The 18,623-nt window shown below is 42.0% G+C and overlaps 1 protein-coding gene across 3 annotated transcripts; it reads right to left on the bottom strand.

The window, feature by feature from the left end:
* Positions 1 to 1,854: 1,854 nt before the first annotated feature.
* On the bottom strand, positions 1,855 to 16,682 carry LOC135539162 (MICAL-like protein 2). Of its 3 annotated transcripts, XM_064965003.1 has the most exons (18): positions 16,342 to 16,682; positions 15,394 to 15,442; positions 13,318 to 13,459; positions 12,773 to 12,951; positions 9,332 to 9,465; positions 8,748 to 9,251; positions 8,459 to 8,616; positions 8,030 to 8,105; positions 7,350 to 7,555; positions 7,120 to 7,230; positions 6,964 to 7,023; positions 6,724 to 6,788; positions 6,436 to 6,553; positions 5,220 to 5,322; positions 5,055 to 5,128; positions 4,666 to 4,780; positions 3,217 to 3,263; positions 2,985 to 3,136 (listed from the first exon to the last, which is right to left on the bottom strand). In XM_064965003.1, the coding sequence occupies exons 1-18, from the start codon at positions 16,482 to 16,484 to the stop codon at positions 3,054 to 3,056; spliced, it is 2,367 nt and encodes a 788-aa protein (XP_064821075.1). In that variant the 5' UTR covers positions 16,485 to 16,682; the 3' UTR covers positions 2,985 to 3,053. The 3 variants fall into 3 exon arrangements, with proteins under 3 accessions (XP_064821074.1, XP_064821077.1, XP_064821075.1); XM_064965002.1 differs by having other exon boundaries at positions 1,855 to 3,263; XM_064965005.1 differs by lacking the exons at positions 15,394 to 15,442; positions 16,342 to 16,682 and adding an exon at positions 13,643 to 13,768 and having other exon boundaries at positions 1,855 to 3,263.
* Positions 16,683 to 18,623: the final 1,941 nt, after the last annotated feature.

Genomic DNA, 18,623 nt, shown 5'->3' with positions numbered 1-18,623 from the left:
TCTACCAGTCATGTACTTTATATATTTAATTTCCACTAGCCAGCACGCATAAATTCTCCTCAATGCAAATTTCTACACTGAAATTGTGAGCATATTTACCTCGGCTCGCTCAAAAACGTTCTGACACAGAAAAAGTATTGTCTCTAAAAAATGAATTCTCCATTGAAGTCAAACAGTGAACAAAACAGTGCAATTCGGATTGCTATATTGAGAAACTAAATTTTACACATGCATTTGCAATTTAATGACTACACAAACAACTTTCATTTGAAAGTATGCTTTAAGATGAAATGAATGTGATGTGGTTTAGACCCTGGTTATAGCACATCTAATGACAACTTTTAGCACATGCTCAACTGTGTATAGTGTCTGTCAGTCCACTAAAAGGGTTGCAACTACTGTATGATAGGTCATAAAGTCTTTCCCTTTCACTTAGTGTTGGTCTTACAGCCTAGCAACTCATAGAACATTTCTGTCTCTGTACAAATATTATGATCTCTCTGATGAGAATTAAGTCTCCAGCCTGGATGGCCAATAAATTAGAGGCACGCTTCTCGTTTACTCATCAGAGCTAATGAGCCTGATAAAATTACCTCGAGGATCATAATTACAAGCTAGTGGCAGAGACTCTGGCACTCTGAATGAGTACAACGCACACACACACACACACACACAGAAACACATTTTACACGGAGGGGTTTTTAACACAGGCCCTCAAAAATACTTACTGGTGCAATGTAACTATAGCAATTCTGGCTAAAACTATAAAATATAAATTACACTATAGATGGGTAGTGTACTTGATTGTAAAACATGCAATACAATGTTCTTCTATGCCATAATATCTCGCAACCCTCCACATTGAAATTTACTGGTAAGAATACCTGTCTGTAGAGTATGGTACAAATCATTTCAATTAATTGAATGTAAAACCCTGAATAAGTCAGTATAACATGTGTATTTTGTTAGAGCCAGTACAACACATTATTGCCACCCTTTCATAAAGATGAACCACTCCATCAGTAAAGGCATATTTTGATGGACAGCGTGGACACAAGAGCTCACCTCAGAGGATTTTGTTTCAGCACATTCACAGGACGAATTGTTTTACTTATGAATATTAATGTCCCTCTAATTTGAGGCCGTTGTTAATGCTTGTCGCTAGGAGCCTGGCAAATCAGGTCCCATTCCTGTTAAAACCATGTATTAGACACCCCCCTGACACTAAGCCCTCGCCTTTGATTCTTAATTGCAGAAGCGCAAGCATTTGCAGTAGATGGGGCGCAAAGCTTTAATTAACTCTATCACACGTATTCTGTCTTGACTGTCACCCACATCACGCATGGTGTACTGCACCAATATCATCCCCAGTTTCTCTCAGCTAGAAAGATGCCGTTCCAAGTTCATGATCACAATTTCATGCATCTTCAATTGGGGATATGTTGTTTATAAGTAGCTGCAAATATGTTGACGTGAACAAATTATATTGATGCCTTACCTAAAACCCACATTAAATGTGGAAAAGTATGTAGCTCTGAACAATAACTTCTGAGTTTTGATACTTAAGTAGTGTCCCGGCATAGCTGGTCCAGAACCAAAACACGTTGGATGAGGACTGTGGTCTGTACGGTAAAAATCAGGCTGTAACTTTGTGCTTCTATGAGATAGAACTCAAGGATCGGTTAAGATTTTTCATTAGGAACTGAACAGTCTCTCACATGTGAAGAAATCAATTCAACATACATCCCCTACAGTTGAAGGAACATGTTCATTGAAAATATAAAATAGCATGGCCGATAATTGCTTAAAGGCCAACTTAAACTTAAGTTAGAGACGAGTGCTTTCAAAAGAAAGGATGTTCAAATTATTTATTGGACAGCCAACTCATTTCAATTAAAAATATAAATACACATTATGTACAGATTCATTTAACATTCCTTCCAATTTTTTAAAGTCACGAGACACTGGGACCTGTGCATACCTCACAAACAGCAGTTTCACAGATGACGCCAAATGCCAACAATGTTTACTTAAAACAATGCTTCAGTAGATCATTCTATACTAATGTATGTTTAATTAAACCAGGTTTAAGATTAAAAGCTCAATACAACCACTAGTCTATAAGCCTTTTCCTGTGCATAAGCTACTGCTCTACGTAAGCTTTCACAATGTTATTGCATCAGCAGAGTTGGAACTTTTTGCAGCATTTATAAAATTAGAAAAGAAATTAACTGTCTGTACTGTGGCGAATTGGATTCAGGTTCCTGCCTGGTTCCTATAAGGTAAAACCATGGTGCCACCTACAGCACGACAGGAGAAATACAGCCTTTAAAATGTGGCAGTGTAGAACACGCTGCTCACCACTTCACTGGTCTAGACAGATTCCACTCAAAATGTTACTGTTTGTAATACTTTTTGGAAGCATAATAAAATACATTGGTATTAAAATAGACATACTGGAGCTAAAAACACTCATAAGGGCAAACTTCTTAAATCCCAGTGATATGGATTCTCCACCATTATCCGGTGCAACAATACCAGTTACATTATTTTGCTTTTGACTCATTCTAACAGTGACTCTTGAACACCTCTTCACAACAATCACAAACTAGATGTGTGTGTGTGGGGGGGGGGGGGGGTTACAAAATTAAGCAAACCATGAGCTAAATTGTGATCTTAGATATACACCACACCTTTACAAGGGACAAAAACAACACATTATGATCAGTCAAGTGTCATGAGACCCATCTCAAGAACAACTGAACACTAAATGAAGAGTGAAAGCCTGGAGTCTTCTCAAACAAAAAGCATTTCTAAATAAACCTTTGCGACAAAACCAACTTGATCTGATAAGTAGCTGAAAAAAAGTTGGTCTTTGACCTTCAGATCTTTCAGGATGAGCAACAGACAATCTTGTTACTTATTAGCACAACTCCAATACCAGCATGAACATAAGTTGGTGTACACACGCACTTGAAAATATAAACCTCATTTAAATACAATCCAGACACACTGGAAAACGCATACTACCCCCCCAGAGCAGGGTAGAACAATCAAAACACGGCGACCTTTCTACTACTTTTTCGTCTGAACAGCATTTTGAAGGACTTCCTCTTGATTTTGGATTTTTTAAGTCCTGTCCACCAGACCAAAGAGAGAAAATGACATTAAGGAACATCCCAGGGTTTAAAGACAGTGGCATCTTAAAATACTCACCAAGAGTCTGCATCATTTCATTCAACTGCTGATCCTCTTCATCTTCCCTAAAATAGAGAACATGTTTAGGTTTTTCAAGTTACACATCCAGCTTGACCTCAGTGACCGCTTGAGACCATTGCAGATATTGAAATGCTCCTCACATTTAAAAAAGAAAATGGGTCACAACTAGAGGTCGACCGACTGATTTTTCAAAGCCGATACAGATTATTTGGATGACCAAAAAAGCTGATACCGATTAATCGTCCGATTTTGTATTTATAATAACAATTACAACAATAATGAATGAATACTTATTTTAACTTAATATAATACATCAATAAAATCAATTTAGCCTAAAGTAAATAATGAAATATGTTCAATTTGGTTTAAATAATGCAAAAACAAAGTATTGGAGAAGTAAAAGTGCAATACGTGCCATGTAAGAAAGCTAACGTTTCAGTTCCTTGCTCAGAACATATGAAAGCTGGTGGTTCCTTTTAACACGAGTCTTCAATATTCACAGGTAAGAAGTTTTAGGTTGTAGTTATAGGAATTATAGGACTAATTCCCTCTATACCATTTGTATTTCATTAACCTTTGACTATTGGATGTTCTTATAGGCACTTTAGTATTGCCAGTGTCACAGTATAGCTTCCGTCCCTCTCCTCGCTCCTCCCTGGGCTCGAACCAGCAACACAACAGCCACCATCGAAGCAGCGATACCCATGCAGAGCAAGGGGAACAACTACTAGAAGACTCAGAGCGAGTGATGTTTGAAACTCTATGAGCGAGCGCTAACTAGTTAGCCATTTCACTTCGGTTACACCAGCCTCATCTTGGGAGTTGATAGGCTTGAAGTCATAAACAGCGCAATGCTTGATGCACAACGAAGAACTGCTGGCAAAATGTACGAAAGTGCTGTTTGAATGAATGTTTACGCGCCTGCTTCTGCCTACCACCGCTCAGTCAGATACTTGTATGCTCAGTCAGATTATATGCAACACAGGACACGCTAGATAATATCTAGTAATATCAACCATGTGTAGTTAACTAGTGATTATGATTGATTGTTTTTTTTATAAGATAAGTTTAATGCTAGCTTGCAACTTACCTTGGCTTACTGCATTCGCATAACATGCAGTCTCCTTGTTGAGTGCAACGAGAGAGAGAGGCATGTCGTTATTGCGTTGGACTAGTTAACTGTAAGGTTGCAAGATTGGATCCCGAGCTGACAAGGTGAAAATCTGTCTTTCTGCCCCTGAACGAGGCAGTTAACCCACCGTTCCTAGGCAGTCATTGAAAATAAGAATGTGTTCTTAACTGACTTGCCTAGTAAAATACCGATTTCCGATTGTTATGAAAACTTGAAATCGGCCCTAATTAATCGGCCATTCCGATTAATCGGTTGACCTCCAGTCACAACTAGCATCAAATTGTGCAAGCAATAAAGTTGCGCCATTTCCCTACCTGAGCCTGTCTTCATCCAGTCCTTCTACAATGGCGTTTCTACCGTTCACAATCTCCATCAGCCTCTCCATCAGACTGCTCTCTCGCCGACGCTCCTCTGTCGACTTCAGATGATCTGTGACACCAGGGATAAGAAGACCTGTTAGACACGGGAGCACTACACTACAACATGGTACCACTACACTACAACATGGTACCACTACACTACAACATGGTACCACTACACTACAACATGGTACCACTACACTACAACATGGTACCACTACACTACAACATGGTACCACTACACTACAACATGGTACCACTACACTACAACATGGTAGCTGCTGATCTGTTAGGGGGATGTAAAGTGAACAGTTGAGGTGCTGTGTGAACATTGTGCCTCCTACCTGGTTTCTCCAAAAGTCTGCGCAGCTCACCCTCCACCCCAGGCTGCTGCTCCTCCAGGTCTTGAGTCTTAGCTCTGACGAATGCAGTAAGTGATTTTTAAGCCATTGTAAACCCAAAATAGTGCAGATAGAGTTGGGTAACATTTAAACTTGACAAGTACTCACATGTACACAAGCTCCGACTCCCTCCTAATGCATGTCTGCTTCTTTTGGATCAGGTTGAACCAGTCAACCATCAGAGGGTCCATCAAAATGTCCCCCTTGCCCTCTGCAAAAAGGCCAGTGAAGTTCATTGGCAATACATAAAAATAAATAACATCTATTTGTGCAGGACTTATGAACAAAATGAATCAGTGTTCCAGTCCAACATGCACATTGAGCTTTTGTCAGTGCCTAAGGGCTGTGGGTATACAAACACACCAGCCACAACCAATAGTACAAACTGGGATGAGAGAGAGAGAAGAATGTCCCATTAACTCCCCCTGCCTCCTATCAGCAGGACAAACAGGTGCATGTAAGGAGTGAGGGAGGGAGTAAAGCAGTGAACCGGATAATAATATTAATATAACTGTGCCAAGATGGTGACCTTGAGCAGAGCAATCAGCCCCCCCTACTGCTCTTGCTCTTTTTAGCAGCCACAGCCAGTCTCTGGGGCTGGTCAGCTCTTCACCACCACCTCTCTATCACTCAAGGGAGATGGATAGTATCAGAGAGGGAGAAGGTGCCCTCATGTGGGCAGTGCCTGCCTCTCGCCTCATTGGGCCGTAGAGGAGGGAAATGGAACCTGTTCGCCAGTCACACCTCTCCCCTCCAGGCTGTGTGGGTTTGGATTCCTGTGTAAAGTCCCAGGTGGGCTGCAGGGATAACATGCTCACCATCAGAGCACAACTCAAAACTGAGCATAGTGAAGGGACTGGGCCATTTCAATTGAAGCACAATAAATATCTAATTATAAAGGCTGGTCTATTTGGAAGTTTACTTGGAAATAAACTTTGATAGAAGGGGAGAATCTCAATTGCACACTCTCCCCTTCTCAAAACCCATTGGAGAAGGTCAGAGGGAAGGGGCTTCTGGCATTCTCATCCAACGGGTTGAAGAGGAGCAGGCTATTGAGATTCTCCCATGGTGTCCTTCAAAATCCTGTCCTGACAAAAGACCCAGTTAAGGTTGAAACATGGTCATTCTTCTTTAACATAACTGTGTGCAGAATCACTTGTCCTTTAAGTCCTTCAAAAGCCAGACCAGTCCCAAAACCAATAACTTAACTAAAATGGCAAAGCGAGAAAGTGTATGCAGAAGACCTCCCTCCCACTGGCAATCGCTATTAGTCAACATCAGAGGGAGGGAGACTGGGAGTAAAGGGAAGTTCAATGGAAAGTACCTTCCTCACAGCTGCGAAGCCTCTTCTCCATCTCCACTCCCTTCCTCTCCAAGTCACCCAGGATGTCTTCAATATCACGCAGCTCTTTCACTATCTGGTCCGTGGGGATATGATGGGACTTACATTGAACAAAGAAAAACCCATGGTGTCAATTGCTAATCCTGTGTAATAATTTAACTGACATGAAAATGTCATAAGAATTTGACATATCACATAGGATAGTTATTTCCTCTGATAAGCTCTAGTAACGTGCCACTCTTTATGTATGAGACATAACTGATAACTTACCGAGGGTGACCTCATTTCAGACTGGGAGGTGTTTGTGGGTGACAAATACTTTCCATTTTTGGAACCTAAGAGGTAGATAAAAGAGGATTATTACATATTTAATGGCTGACAATCAGGGAGCCATTGTCACACAAGACTTAACTTTGGGAAATAAACAAGCTGGGACATATAAAAAAAAAAGATTAAAACATCAATGGTTGAGACCATGTCTGGTAATAGAAAGTGAATGCCCAGTCTAACCTGTGGAGCTCTGGCAAAGCTGTTTAGGAGATATAGGGGGAGAATTGCCATCCGTTGAGCCTAAAAAAACAAAATGTAACAGATTAATAAACTGCAATATATAGATTACAAATATATTGTGGCAATGCAGTCACTGAATGGAGTTCTTGTCTTTACCCGATCCTGCAAAGCTGTGGTGAGGCTTATTTGGAGTGTGAACCTTGTGCCAGACAGGAACCAGGGGAGGAGTGGACAACAGAGGAGTAGAATAATTCCCATTTTTAGTACCTAGAAGGTGAAGCGCGATATAATTGAAAATCCCAGCAAGTCTTTGAAAATGTTTAGGGTCTCAAAAGATTGAGTAATCACTACTCTGCCAAGTATAGAGGATAATAAAAAGCATGTACCCAAGCCTCCAGAGCCGCAATGGGGCTGCTTGGGAGACGGAGCTCTGTGAGACACTTGGCCAGGTGGAGGAGGGTTGAAGGCAGGTGGGGGAATCGGGGGAGAGGTAGAGCGGATGTTGACGACGATACTCGTAGCAAAAGACTTCAAGATGGCTTCAGGTTTGGGTTGCTCAACAATGATTGCTTGGTTCTCAGAGTCAGAGGTCCTGGAGAAAGAGGGTGCATGTAAGGAGCAGGAAAATATTGGACTTTCCCCTGAAGTCAACCATTTTGGATTGAACATACAGTAAGTACAAAAAGAACATTCAGCCTCACCTTATATTTAGAAATAATGGAGGTGAGAAAACAGTGGAGGGGGTCATCAGGAGGAATTCTGGGAAACTAGTTAGTGGTGCACTAGGGTTCATTTCAGCCATAGCACTCCTTGGGACTTGTGAGGATGGGGGAGGAGAATGGCTGCAATTTGAGCCAGTCAGCCATAACAGAGCAAGGCGAGGCAGGATGAATCCACAGGCTGGAGGAGTGGATACATGAGACGCCCAACTGGTTAGCTCTCCAGATCAGATATATAATTGAATCTCTCACCCGGGTGACAATACCTGCCTTCCCTTTGTGTGGATGTACAGGATTAGAAAGCAAGTGGTTAATAAATCGATAACTGATAAGCAGTCTAAACTTACTTCAGTCCTGGTCCATTTTTAACAGGCTTGAGCTTTGATCGCCAGTTAACAGGAGCCTCTGCACGGTCGGCATTTACTGCCAAAGAAATACATTTTGAAAGGAGACTATTATTCAAGCTCATTATCAAATTCTACAACTCAATTTAGTGTTAAAAAAAAACATTAAAAAAGAGGGCTAAACAAACTGGGATGTCCAAATAAAAAAAGGCTGTTAGTGAAGACTGCTAATGCACTAGCAGCTCATCTTATTTTCATGCTCTTAAAATAGATTTTTGTTAAACTGTATGGAAATGCTGTTCGTGGCAACACCCTTGTTTTAACAAGGTAATCGAAAGCGTTCCAGCTTTTGAAGTTTCCCTTATGACACATTGTAAAAACATGATCGTGATGAAAAAGTTCTGAAAATGAAGTGGAATTGAAAAAGCTTGCCTTTGATGGTGGAGGATACGGTTGTTGGTCTGGCGCTGGCTTTGTTGACGGTGTTAAGCAATTCCTTATTGCTGGTGAAGAGTTGTCCTGCTGTGCCTGGCCCACATTCAGCCTGCTTCCAGCTAGGGAGGTCATCTGAGCTTACCATATCTTCAAACCTGGGAAGCAATACTATCACCATTAGGTTTGGAAATGTACATTTAATATTAGCTGACATCCACAAAATGAGATGAACTGTGCACACTTGAAGACTAAAAGCCTCTAGGTAAACACATAAGCCTTTTCTCACCTCCTTTCTGCTGGTCGGATAACAAAGTATCTGGTGTTATTGTTGTTGCAGTTCGCCTCAACTAGTTTCTTGGTAATGACGGCCCTGGCTCGGTTCTTCTCTTCCTCAGGACTCAGGGGCACACTTGGCAGTAGGGAGGACTTCTGGCTGCTGGAGGGGACCTCTGGGGTGGAGGAAGATGACTGGAAGAACCTCTGCCGTGCTGCCTGGGTTCTCTGGGCCGAGCTGGGCCATGGTTGGGGAGCTGGGGTGGTGGTCTCCACGGGCTTCAAGACACCCTTGATGGGAGTCAAAGGCACAGAGGTGGGGCAGGACACAGACTGGACTCTGGTGTCACTTTTGGATTCAACGTTGGCACTTGGGCATCCGGTCTGGATGACAATCCCAGAGGGAGGCTTGTTGTAGTCATTCTTGGTGTTCTGGTGGTCATTACAGATGAAGCAACCTGGCTCCTTCCCTGGTTTATAGGCCCCAGCCAGGAGGACGTTGGAGCATTCACTGCACCTGGTGAAAGGTGCAACAAAGGTATCAACATGTTTTAACCATAATGATGGAGCTGCTGTCTGTTTAAAGCGGATATTTACTTGAAGCAGCTCCTGTGGTAAAGCTTCCCATCGATGAAGTGCCGTTGGACCAGATGAACGTGGCATTTGCACACAACACATTTACTGCTGAGAGTGCCCGTCTTATTGGAGCTCTCCACCAATACATCAGTCTTCTGTGGAGGGGAGAGAGAACAATTAAACATTTGTCATGTACTCATGTAAAAAAAAAGTCTCAACTGCATTTATTTTCAGCAAAAATATGTCATGTTCATATAAATATTTACACAAGATTCAACAGCTGAGACATACTGAACAAGTTCCACAGACATTTAATTTCTGCTAGTCACATGTGTCTCTGAACAAAGGGGGGGGGGTCAAAAGTAAGTCAGTATCTGGTGTGGCCACCAGCTGCATTAAGTACGGCAGTGCATCTCCTCATGGACTGCACCAGCTTTACCAGTTCTTACTGTGAGACGTTACCCCACTCTTCCACCAAGGCACCTGAAGGTTCACGGACATCCAACAGATCTCAGACAAGGTCCGGGCTCTTCGCTGGCCATGGCAGAACACTGCCATTCCTGTCTTGCAGGAAATCACACACAGAACAAGCCATATGGCTGGTGGCATTGTCATGCTGGAGGGTCATGTCAAAATGAGCCTGCAGGAAGGGTACCACATGAGGTAGGTGGAGGCCTTCCCTGTAACTAATGCACAGCGTTGAGATATGCCTGCAATGACAACAAGCTCAGTCCTATGATGCTGTGACACACCACCCCAGACCATGAAGGAACTTCAAACAAATCACTCCCGCTTCAGAGTACAGGCCTTGGTGTAACACTCATTCCTTTGACGATAAACTCAAACCCAACCATCACCCCTGGTGAGACAAAACAGTCAGTGAAGAGCACTTTTTGCCAGTCCTGTCTGGTCCAGCGACGGTGGTTTGTGCCCATAGGCAACGTTGTTGACGGTGATGTCTGGTGAGGACCTGCCTTACAACAGGCCTACAAACCCTCAGTTCAGCCTATTGCGGACAGTCTGAGCACTGATGGAGGGATTGTGCATTCCTGGTGTAACTTGGGCAGTTGTTGCCATCCTGTACCTGTCCCGCAGGTGTGATGTTCGGATGTACTGATATTGTTACACGTGGTCTGCCACTGCGAGGACGATCAGCTGTCCGTCCTGTCTCCCTGTAGCGCTGTCTTATACGTCTCACAGTACAGACAATGCAATTTATTGCCCTGGCCACATCTGCAGTCCTCATGCGTCCTTGCAGCATGCCTAAGGCACGTTCACGCAGATGAGCAGGGACGCTGGGCATCTTTCTTTTGGTGTTTTTCCAGTCAATAGAAAGGCCTCTTTAATGTCCTAAGTTTTCATAACTGTGACCTTAATTGTCTACCATCTGTAAGCTGTTAGTGTCTATACGACCGTTCCACAGGTGCATGTTGATTAATTGTTTATGATTCATTGAACGAGCATGGGAAACAGTGTTTAAACTGTTTACAATGAAGATCTGTAAAGTTATCTTTGAAAGACAGGGTCCTGAAAAAGCGACATTTCTTTTTTTGCTGAGTTTAGATACATTACATGACCAAAGGTATGTGGACACCTGCTCATCAAACATCTCATTCCAAAATCATGGGCATTCATTTGGAGTTGGTCCCCCCCTTTACTGCTATAACAGCCTCCACTCTTCTGGGAAGGCTTTCCACTACATGTTGGAACACTGCTGCAGGAACTTGCTTCCATTCAGCCACAACAGCATTCGTGAGTTCAGGCACTGATGTTGGGCAATGAGGCCTGGCTCGCAGTTGGCAGGCCAATTCATCCCAAAGGTGTTAGCTGGAGTTAAGGTCAGGGGTCTGTGTCAACAAAACAAAGGAGATGATCATGGACTTCAGAAAAGAGCAGACAGAGCACCCCCCTATCCACAGCGACAGGACAGCAGTGGAGAAGGTGGAAAGCTTTAAGTTCCTCGGCATACACGTCACAGACAAACTGAAATGGTCCACCCACACAGACAGTGGTGAAGAAGGCACAATCGCACCTCTTCAACCTCAGGAGGCTGAAGAAATTTGGCTCGTCATTCAAACTTTTACAGATGCACAATCGAGAGAATCCTGTCGGGCTGTATCACCGCCTGGGACAGCAACTGCTCCACCCACAACCGTAAGGCTCTCCAGAGGGTAGTGAGGTCTGCACAGCGAATCACCGGGGGCAAACTACCTGCCCTCCAGGACACCTACACCACCCGATTTCACGGGAAGGCCATAAAGATCATCAAGGACAACAACCACCCGAGCCACTGTCTGTTCACCCCGCTATCATCCAAAAGGCGAGGCCAGTAGAGGTGCATCAAAGAGGAGACCGAGAGACTGAAAAACAGCTTCCAGCTCAAGGCCATCAGACTGGTTAACAGCCATCACTAACATTGAGTGGGTGCTGCCAACATACGGACTCAAATCTCTAGCCACTTTAATAACTAAAAATTAGATGTAATAAATGTATCACTAGTCACTTCAAACAATGCCACTTTATATTATGTTTACATACCCTACATTACACATCTCATATGTATATACTGTACCATCTACTGCATCTTGCCTATGCCGTTCGGCCATCCATGTATATATGTACACATTCTTATTTATTCCCTTACACTTGTGTGTGTGTATATAAGGTAGTGGTTGTGAAAGTGTTAGATTACTTGTTAGAGATTACTGCATGGTCAGAACTAGAAGCACAAGCATTCCACTACACTCGCATTAACATCTGCTAACCATGTGTATGTGACCAATAAAATTTTGATTTGATTTTGATTCGTCACTCCAGAGAAAGCATTTCCACTGCTCCAGAGGCCAATGGCGGCGAGCATTACACCACTCGAGCCAACCCTTGGCATTGCGATCTTAAGCTTGTGGCCGCTCGGCCATGTAAACCCATTTCATGAAGCTCCTGACAAACAGTTATTGTGCTGATGTTGCTTCCAGAGGCAGTTTGGAACTCAGTCGTGAGCGTTGCAACAGAGTGCAGATTATTTTTACACACTACAGCACTCGGCGGTCCCGTTCTGTGAGCTTGTGTGGCTGACCACATCGCAGCTGAGCCGTTGTTGCTCATTGACGTTTCCACTTCATAATAACAGCACTTACAGTTGACTGGGGCAGCTCTAGCAGGGCAGACAATTTATGACTTGACGTGTTGGAAAGGTGGCATCCTATGACTGTGCCACATTGAAAGTCACTGAGCTCTGCAGTAAGGCCATTCCACTGCCAATGTTTGTCTACAGAGATTGCATGGCTGTGTGCTTGAATTTATACACTTGTCAGCAACGGGTGTGGCTGAAATAGCCGAATCCACTAATTTGAAGGGGTGTCCACATACTTTTGTATATATAGCGTACATTCAGTAGTTCACCAAAATGTCAAACATCTGATAATTTTTTATATTTTTTAAAGACATGTGTACTCCTCTAACCTGAACAGCAGCTCTGGTTGCTTTGGGGGAGGTTTTCACCATGAGAGAGGAAGGAGGTGGACGATTCTCTATGGCCATTTTATACACCATGGTTTTGGCCACCACCGGGAGATTCTTCTTTCCACACGGCTCCTCCTTGGAGCCCTCTGCTGGTCTTTTCACAGCACCCACCCCTCCAACTGGAAAAAACAACATTGGCCATCAGAGGGTTGAGCCACAATACATGAACCAATAGCTCAGTAGAGAAGCTTTGTGCATGTGAAACTGAAATAGTTCGGATATACAAAATCTTATAAACCAATAACCATAAACAATTTGAAAGAAAACATTTGCCAAGTTTTAAATATACTACTGATTGTAAGGATAAGTACATTACACTACACAGGTTTGAAGCAACGTTTTCACCCGAATTAACACGACATGACACCTGTGTACTTTACACAATCACCTTAAGTAACACCTCACCATGAAAGGAAATACTTATAGTGCAACATATAGGCTAGTGCTCCAATGTAACAAAGCTGCCTCAAGTCAGACAGTCTTACTAGGGTTGCGTCCGTGGAAGTAGTTGTAGTACTGGGAGACGTAGGTGAGGATGCTCAGTCGGTCTGGGATCCTCAGGGCCACCATGTCCTCTGCATCCAGCAGAGCAGCAATCCCCAGCTTGTCCTCTGCAACCCGGAAAGCCTGAATTTAAAATAAAACACTTGTTTTAATAACCAACCATAAAGCCATAGAGAGCCAAAAATTAGAGGGGTCAGGTGTATTGGGGTACCCCCTAGTAAGCAGAACACATAACGGTTCGTGAAAATATACAACATTTGCTTTGTAAATGTTTTAAATAGCTGAGGTAGTAAGGAGAAATCGTACATAATTTGAATAACACTGTCCCAATGTTCTGGAGGGTTTCTTAATATACAAAGCAGCTACTTAATATAACTGTAAACAAGCCAGACAAAATGGTCTCTTCAGAAATAGAAAATCGTAAAGTCCAGCCAGCAGCTGTTTGTGGCCCCATGCTAGGGAGGTCTGGACAGGGGGTGAATAATGAATAGCACATTTCCTGTGCACACTCAGCCCTGGGAAGGAGGGAGAACGGGGCATTGTTCAGGATCAACCTGGACATGCTCATTAAAATGTTAAAGTACAGCCTTGCAGAACGGCATATCCGTTCATGCTGGAGGAGGAGAAAGGCCAAACAAATTCTACATTTGAGATTCTCTGTATAACAGTAAAGGAATTGGCCATTGTTGCTGTACCGTAACAAAACAGAGTCTGGACAAGACAAATGCATATTTGTAGTCTGCAGTGACAGATATACCCACCACAGAGAGAAACCTGAGACACACATGAAGGACTGGGACCTCCTTGTCATGAAATACAGAGGATTACTATCAATGTGTATAGGACTACCTCAGACTAAAAATAAATAGCTACACAAAATGGGTGTTTGGACTCCACCATGGGGGAATTCCTTCCTCGCTGGTTGGTCAAATAGACTAGCATTACTAAAACTGAGATTATTTTTTTTAAATACACTGGTTTAAAACACGTTTTTCTTATGCAACATCCCAAGCACTGTTGTCTCACCATACTGTCTAACATTTGTAAATGGACCTTTTTCATGCGGATCGAGTAGCCCACGGATAACAGTAAGCCTCATTCATAATGAATAACCCAGGGAGTCTCTTCTGGTACTCAGGTTCTTAACAGACGCTGTGGGGGATCGGCACGACTAGCAGCTAGTGTTTTGCAACAGATCCTGAAGTGCATAGAACACTATGAGGTCTGTAATCCTCAAAAACTGAGGAAACCAGCGCAGAGAGAATGACTAAATTATGGACAAGTCGCAGCTGCTTGACTCATTCTTATCCCAACACACTTCCTGGTGTGAAGGAAATAGGGGGGGGGGAGACGACAAAAGAGTTGGTCAAATAATTCCACAAAGAGTAAGCTGGCATCTGTTAATGTATCAATATAAATGAGTGTAACTAGCCTAGGTCACTACCAAGTGAATTGTTTACACAGTGTAAGACTGACTTGACACACTCCATACAACTCGCAGATGACATTCTCCTCACAATAAAACAGCAACATGGGACAGACCTTGCATAGCACCCCTAGCAGAGATGGTTTCCCAAACTACAGCTGGTATTTGAATAACCTTGCCTGGGACATGAAATCCTAAGGAATACATTTTGTCCAGTTACCAACTGGGAAAGACGTTCTGCATTTGGCCACTGCGTTTACATACGACAAGCTATGCATGCTACAAGCAATAAGTCACATTTATGGTGAGCCATCATTCTTTTCACAAGTTGCATCTAACATCACCCTTCAGAGCAAAACTTGTTTGCCCTAGTTCAAGAGACAGACCTCTGAGGTATATATCAAAATACCCATGAATTGACTTGTGCACAATTCCAGTCCTTTGGAGACTTCGCTAATAAAAATAGGCCTGACTGTTACAAAGGACTTGATGCATTTGTAACAATGCAATCCCCTCAAACACAAACCAACTGACGTCCTGATAAGATGGTCAAACAGTTCAGTATGGTCATGTCAATGTACAACCTTTAACTGTGATGATGTTACATGCATAAATAGACAGTAAATCTTACCAAGTTGTTGTTGTCAAAAATATCCTCTTTATTCAAGGAGTCATAGTCTCTGAATATAGAACACAGGGAAATGAATCATTCACATTGTGGAGGTTGGTCAAAGGTTATTCTCATGTGAATTTGGGTGACTAACTGCCCTGTTCAAGGAAAATAACCAGGTTTCTGGGATACATCAAAAATAATATTCTAGTCCACTAGTACAGCAAGAAATCTTGTGGGAATGGTTATGCTGTGAGGTTTCTTTCTGTTTTCCTAGATAAATATAGGTTAAATAAAAGTAAAAAAATGATCATCCAAATTGTCAATTCTTTGGCTAAAAGGACGCTGGAGAGGGGGGATTCCCGCCACCATTGTTAAGACAGGAAGTCACTGGGAACACTTCAAAATAAATAGAACATGATCACAAATATCACTTTATTTCTATTGTATGTAGTGTTCGAGGGATTACATTAGGCCTAACGTTACATGACAACATTACTTTTAAAAAAATCATTATTTGAAGCTATAGCCTAAGCTACAATATGTGTTTGCAAAGTAGAAGACAAAATAACAAAAAACATTAACTGTTTGGTTATGATAAGGAACGTCGACAGTAGGCCAAGGTTTCCCAAACTCGGTAACGTTGCACGTTTTGGTTTTTGCCCTGACATTACACAGCTGATTCAAATCAGGTAATCAAGCTTTGATCATCGGAATCAGCGGTGTACTGTTATGACAACAAACAAAAAAAGTGCACCGAGTTTGAGAAACGCGGAGGTCGGTTATTCATAATATGATTCAAAATATTACACGTTAACTGTAACGTTAGCTTTAACAGCAAATGCCCATCGAAGTGTTTGGACCTATTGATTGTTTCCAGCTGGTTATGCTTTGTTGCACCTGATTAACCATTCCGTTGAACATCAATTCTTCACCCAAATCTATATTTTAAGTCATTATAATGCTTACATTAGGTCCGGTCTGTATTTATGGATAAGCGCACAGAACGCCAATCCGTCCCTAAAAGAAGTTGTCATGTTGATGATAGCCACATCTCGGTACCCATTGCACTGAAGTTTGCACCACTGTTGAAGCGCCTTGATGGCAGCCATCCTTCCCGGGGCGCGTCCTGTCAAATAAATTACTTCCGAAAAAAATATACACCAAAGAGAAGTATGCAACCAGTGGGTGTTATGTCTTAGTTCAGGTGATGTGCAGGTAGTAGAAAGCAAGATACCGATTACCAAGAAAGAAAAGCCAGTTCAAACTGTTCAGTGTTCAATCATCAGCTGATGCTCGCGACTGATACGCTACCATTGCATACCTCATGAAAAAGTATATTGGCGTGACGCAAGGGGGCGAGGCTCTGGTTCAGTAGCCTAGTTAACGCTGTTAATTACCATTTTACACCGTGACATAATTGCACTTTTTAATAATCATAGTGTGGCAATTAATCAGTCGCTTTTAGTGTCTGTCCGGTTATTAAATATTAATTTGCATTATGTCCTGAATAGTCAATTTCAGAGAGGTAATAATTGGCATAAAAGTATATATATATATATAATATCAATGTTTACATTATTGTTGAAGTCTGTGTGGTTTTAATATCAATAGTTTTCATGGACAAAATAGGCTATAGGCCTACATTAACGCACTAATGAGCAGACGTTAGTGTTGAAGCCTTAATGAGCAACTCAATTAGGCTATGAATACAAAGGATTCGGCTGAGCCCTTGTTTGCTCATTTGCATATGGGTTATTTGCATATGGGGCATTTTCATTCGAAAAACCAATGATACATATTTTAAGTTACAAGTTGCAGACTCAGAAGAGGCTTAAGGTCTCCATTAAACAAATGAATCCAGACCCACTGACCCATTTTGGGTCACCAATGGTGGTTTCAAATTTGACCCAAATGAGATGGGCCCAAATGAAGATTGGACAACAATCCAGAACAACTTGAGTGTGTCTGAAATTTGAGTAACATAGGAGAAACTGACCCACCAAGAACTCGACAACCTTAATTAGATGCATAACCTACAAAGAGATTAGATGGACATTGATATATTTACACACAGCAAAAAAAAAACATTTACTTGGTGTAAATAATACAAGTAGCCTGATACAAAGTAGGAACAACATACCAATAAAAGAAAACAAAATACATTGGGAAAAACTTGTGTAGTAACACTGCAATTACACTAAAACGTTTTATTAACATGTGTTTTATATATATTAATTGTTTTACCATAATAGCAACATATGTGTTACCAGACCTTGAAATCTACAGAATATAAAGATATGGATAGTTTAATTATTACTGAAGCAAATGCACACTGGAAATAAATATGCTGCTGACAATGAATATGCAATAATGATTGAATAAAGGAAGGGCAGTTATGATAATACCTATGGGGTTTTCTCGTTTGGGCAAAAGAACGTCCTCCGTCCTCTCTCCTCCATGACCAGGAAACCGATAAGTGGTCAAGAGTGTGTCAAGTCATTAGTAGGCAAACGAAAGTGTCCTCCCCTTCTCGATAGCCAATTTTCATCAAGGATATTCATGTGTATCCTACCGCGGAAGCTTTGAAATCTTCCACACCCCCTTTGGAATCAGCTTTTGTTTTGTCAGAGGAGAAAAACATGCACACGTTTAAAAACAATATGCTACTTATTGTTTGTTTTATCTACAGAATCTCTTGCACAATTAACTTAATTTGTTTTGATCACTTTACACTTATTTTGGAATCCACCCCAGTAAACGTAATTTTCCTAATGACGAGTGAGTGGGGAAGGACCGTATAATTTCAATTAAGCGCATTTCCACCAAGTTAAATCCTCGCCGACTGTCCTCGATTAACTTTTTCCTTTTTCAAGGGAGGCAAGAGAGGACGGAGGAGGTGAGCAAATCTAATTGATAAAAGGCCCATGAATGGAGAAGAGATTTCATTACCAGAGGGGGGCACTGTTAGACTACAGAGAGACTTTTGAAAACATACAGAAGACCCAAACTAACACTCAAGCAGAGCCAGCCCTGGGCATAAGTGACATAGGCGCTTGACCCATGGCCTTTATGGTGCCTCCAACTAAAAAAAATGAGTCGGGGACTCAACTTAATGTTGAGCTTTAGAATAGGATAATACACAAGGTGCAATGTCGTGCATTTTGCATTAGCAGTTTTACTCTTGCTACGTCAGTCACTCAATTAGCTCGTCAGGTAGCATTTTTTAGATTGGTAAATTAGTCTACCGA

The sequence above is a fragment of the Oncorhynchus masou genome, unplaced genomic scaffold (assembly GCF_036934945.1).
Source record: "Oncorhynchus masou masou isolate Uvic2021 unplaced genomic scaffold, UVic_Omas_1.1 unplaced_scaffold_3467, whole genome shotgun sequence".
Lineage (NCBI taxonomy): Eukaryota > Metazoa > Chordata > Actinopteri > Salmoniformes > Salmonidae > Oncorhynchus > Oncorhynchus masou.
This window is presented reverse-complemented; position numbering and strand designations above follow the sequence as displayed.

Coding starts and splice junctions, on each gene's coding strand:
- LOC135539162 (XM_064965002.1), bottom strand. CDS start 16,484: ATGGCTGCCATCAAGGCGCTTCAACAGTGGTGCAAACTTCAGTGCAAT. Junction 8,106..8,458: donor CGTATCCTCCACCATCAAAG/GCAAGCTTTTTC, acceptor TTTCTTTGGCAG/TAAATGCCGACCGTGCAGAG. Junction 7,556..8,029: donor AAAAATGGACCAGGACTGAA/GTAAGTTTAGAC, acceptor CTCTTTCTCCAG/GACCTCTGACTCTGAGAACC.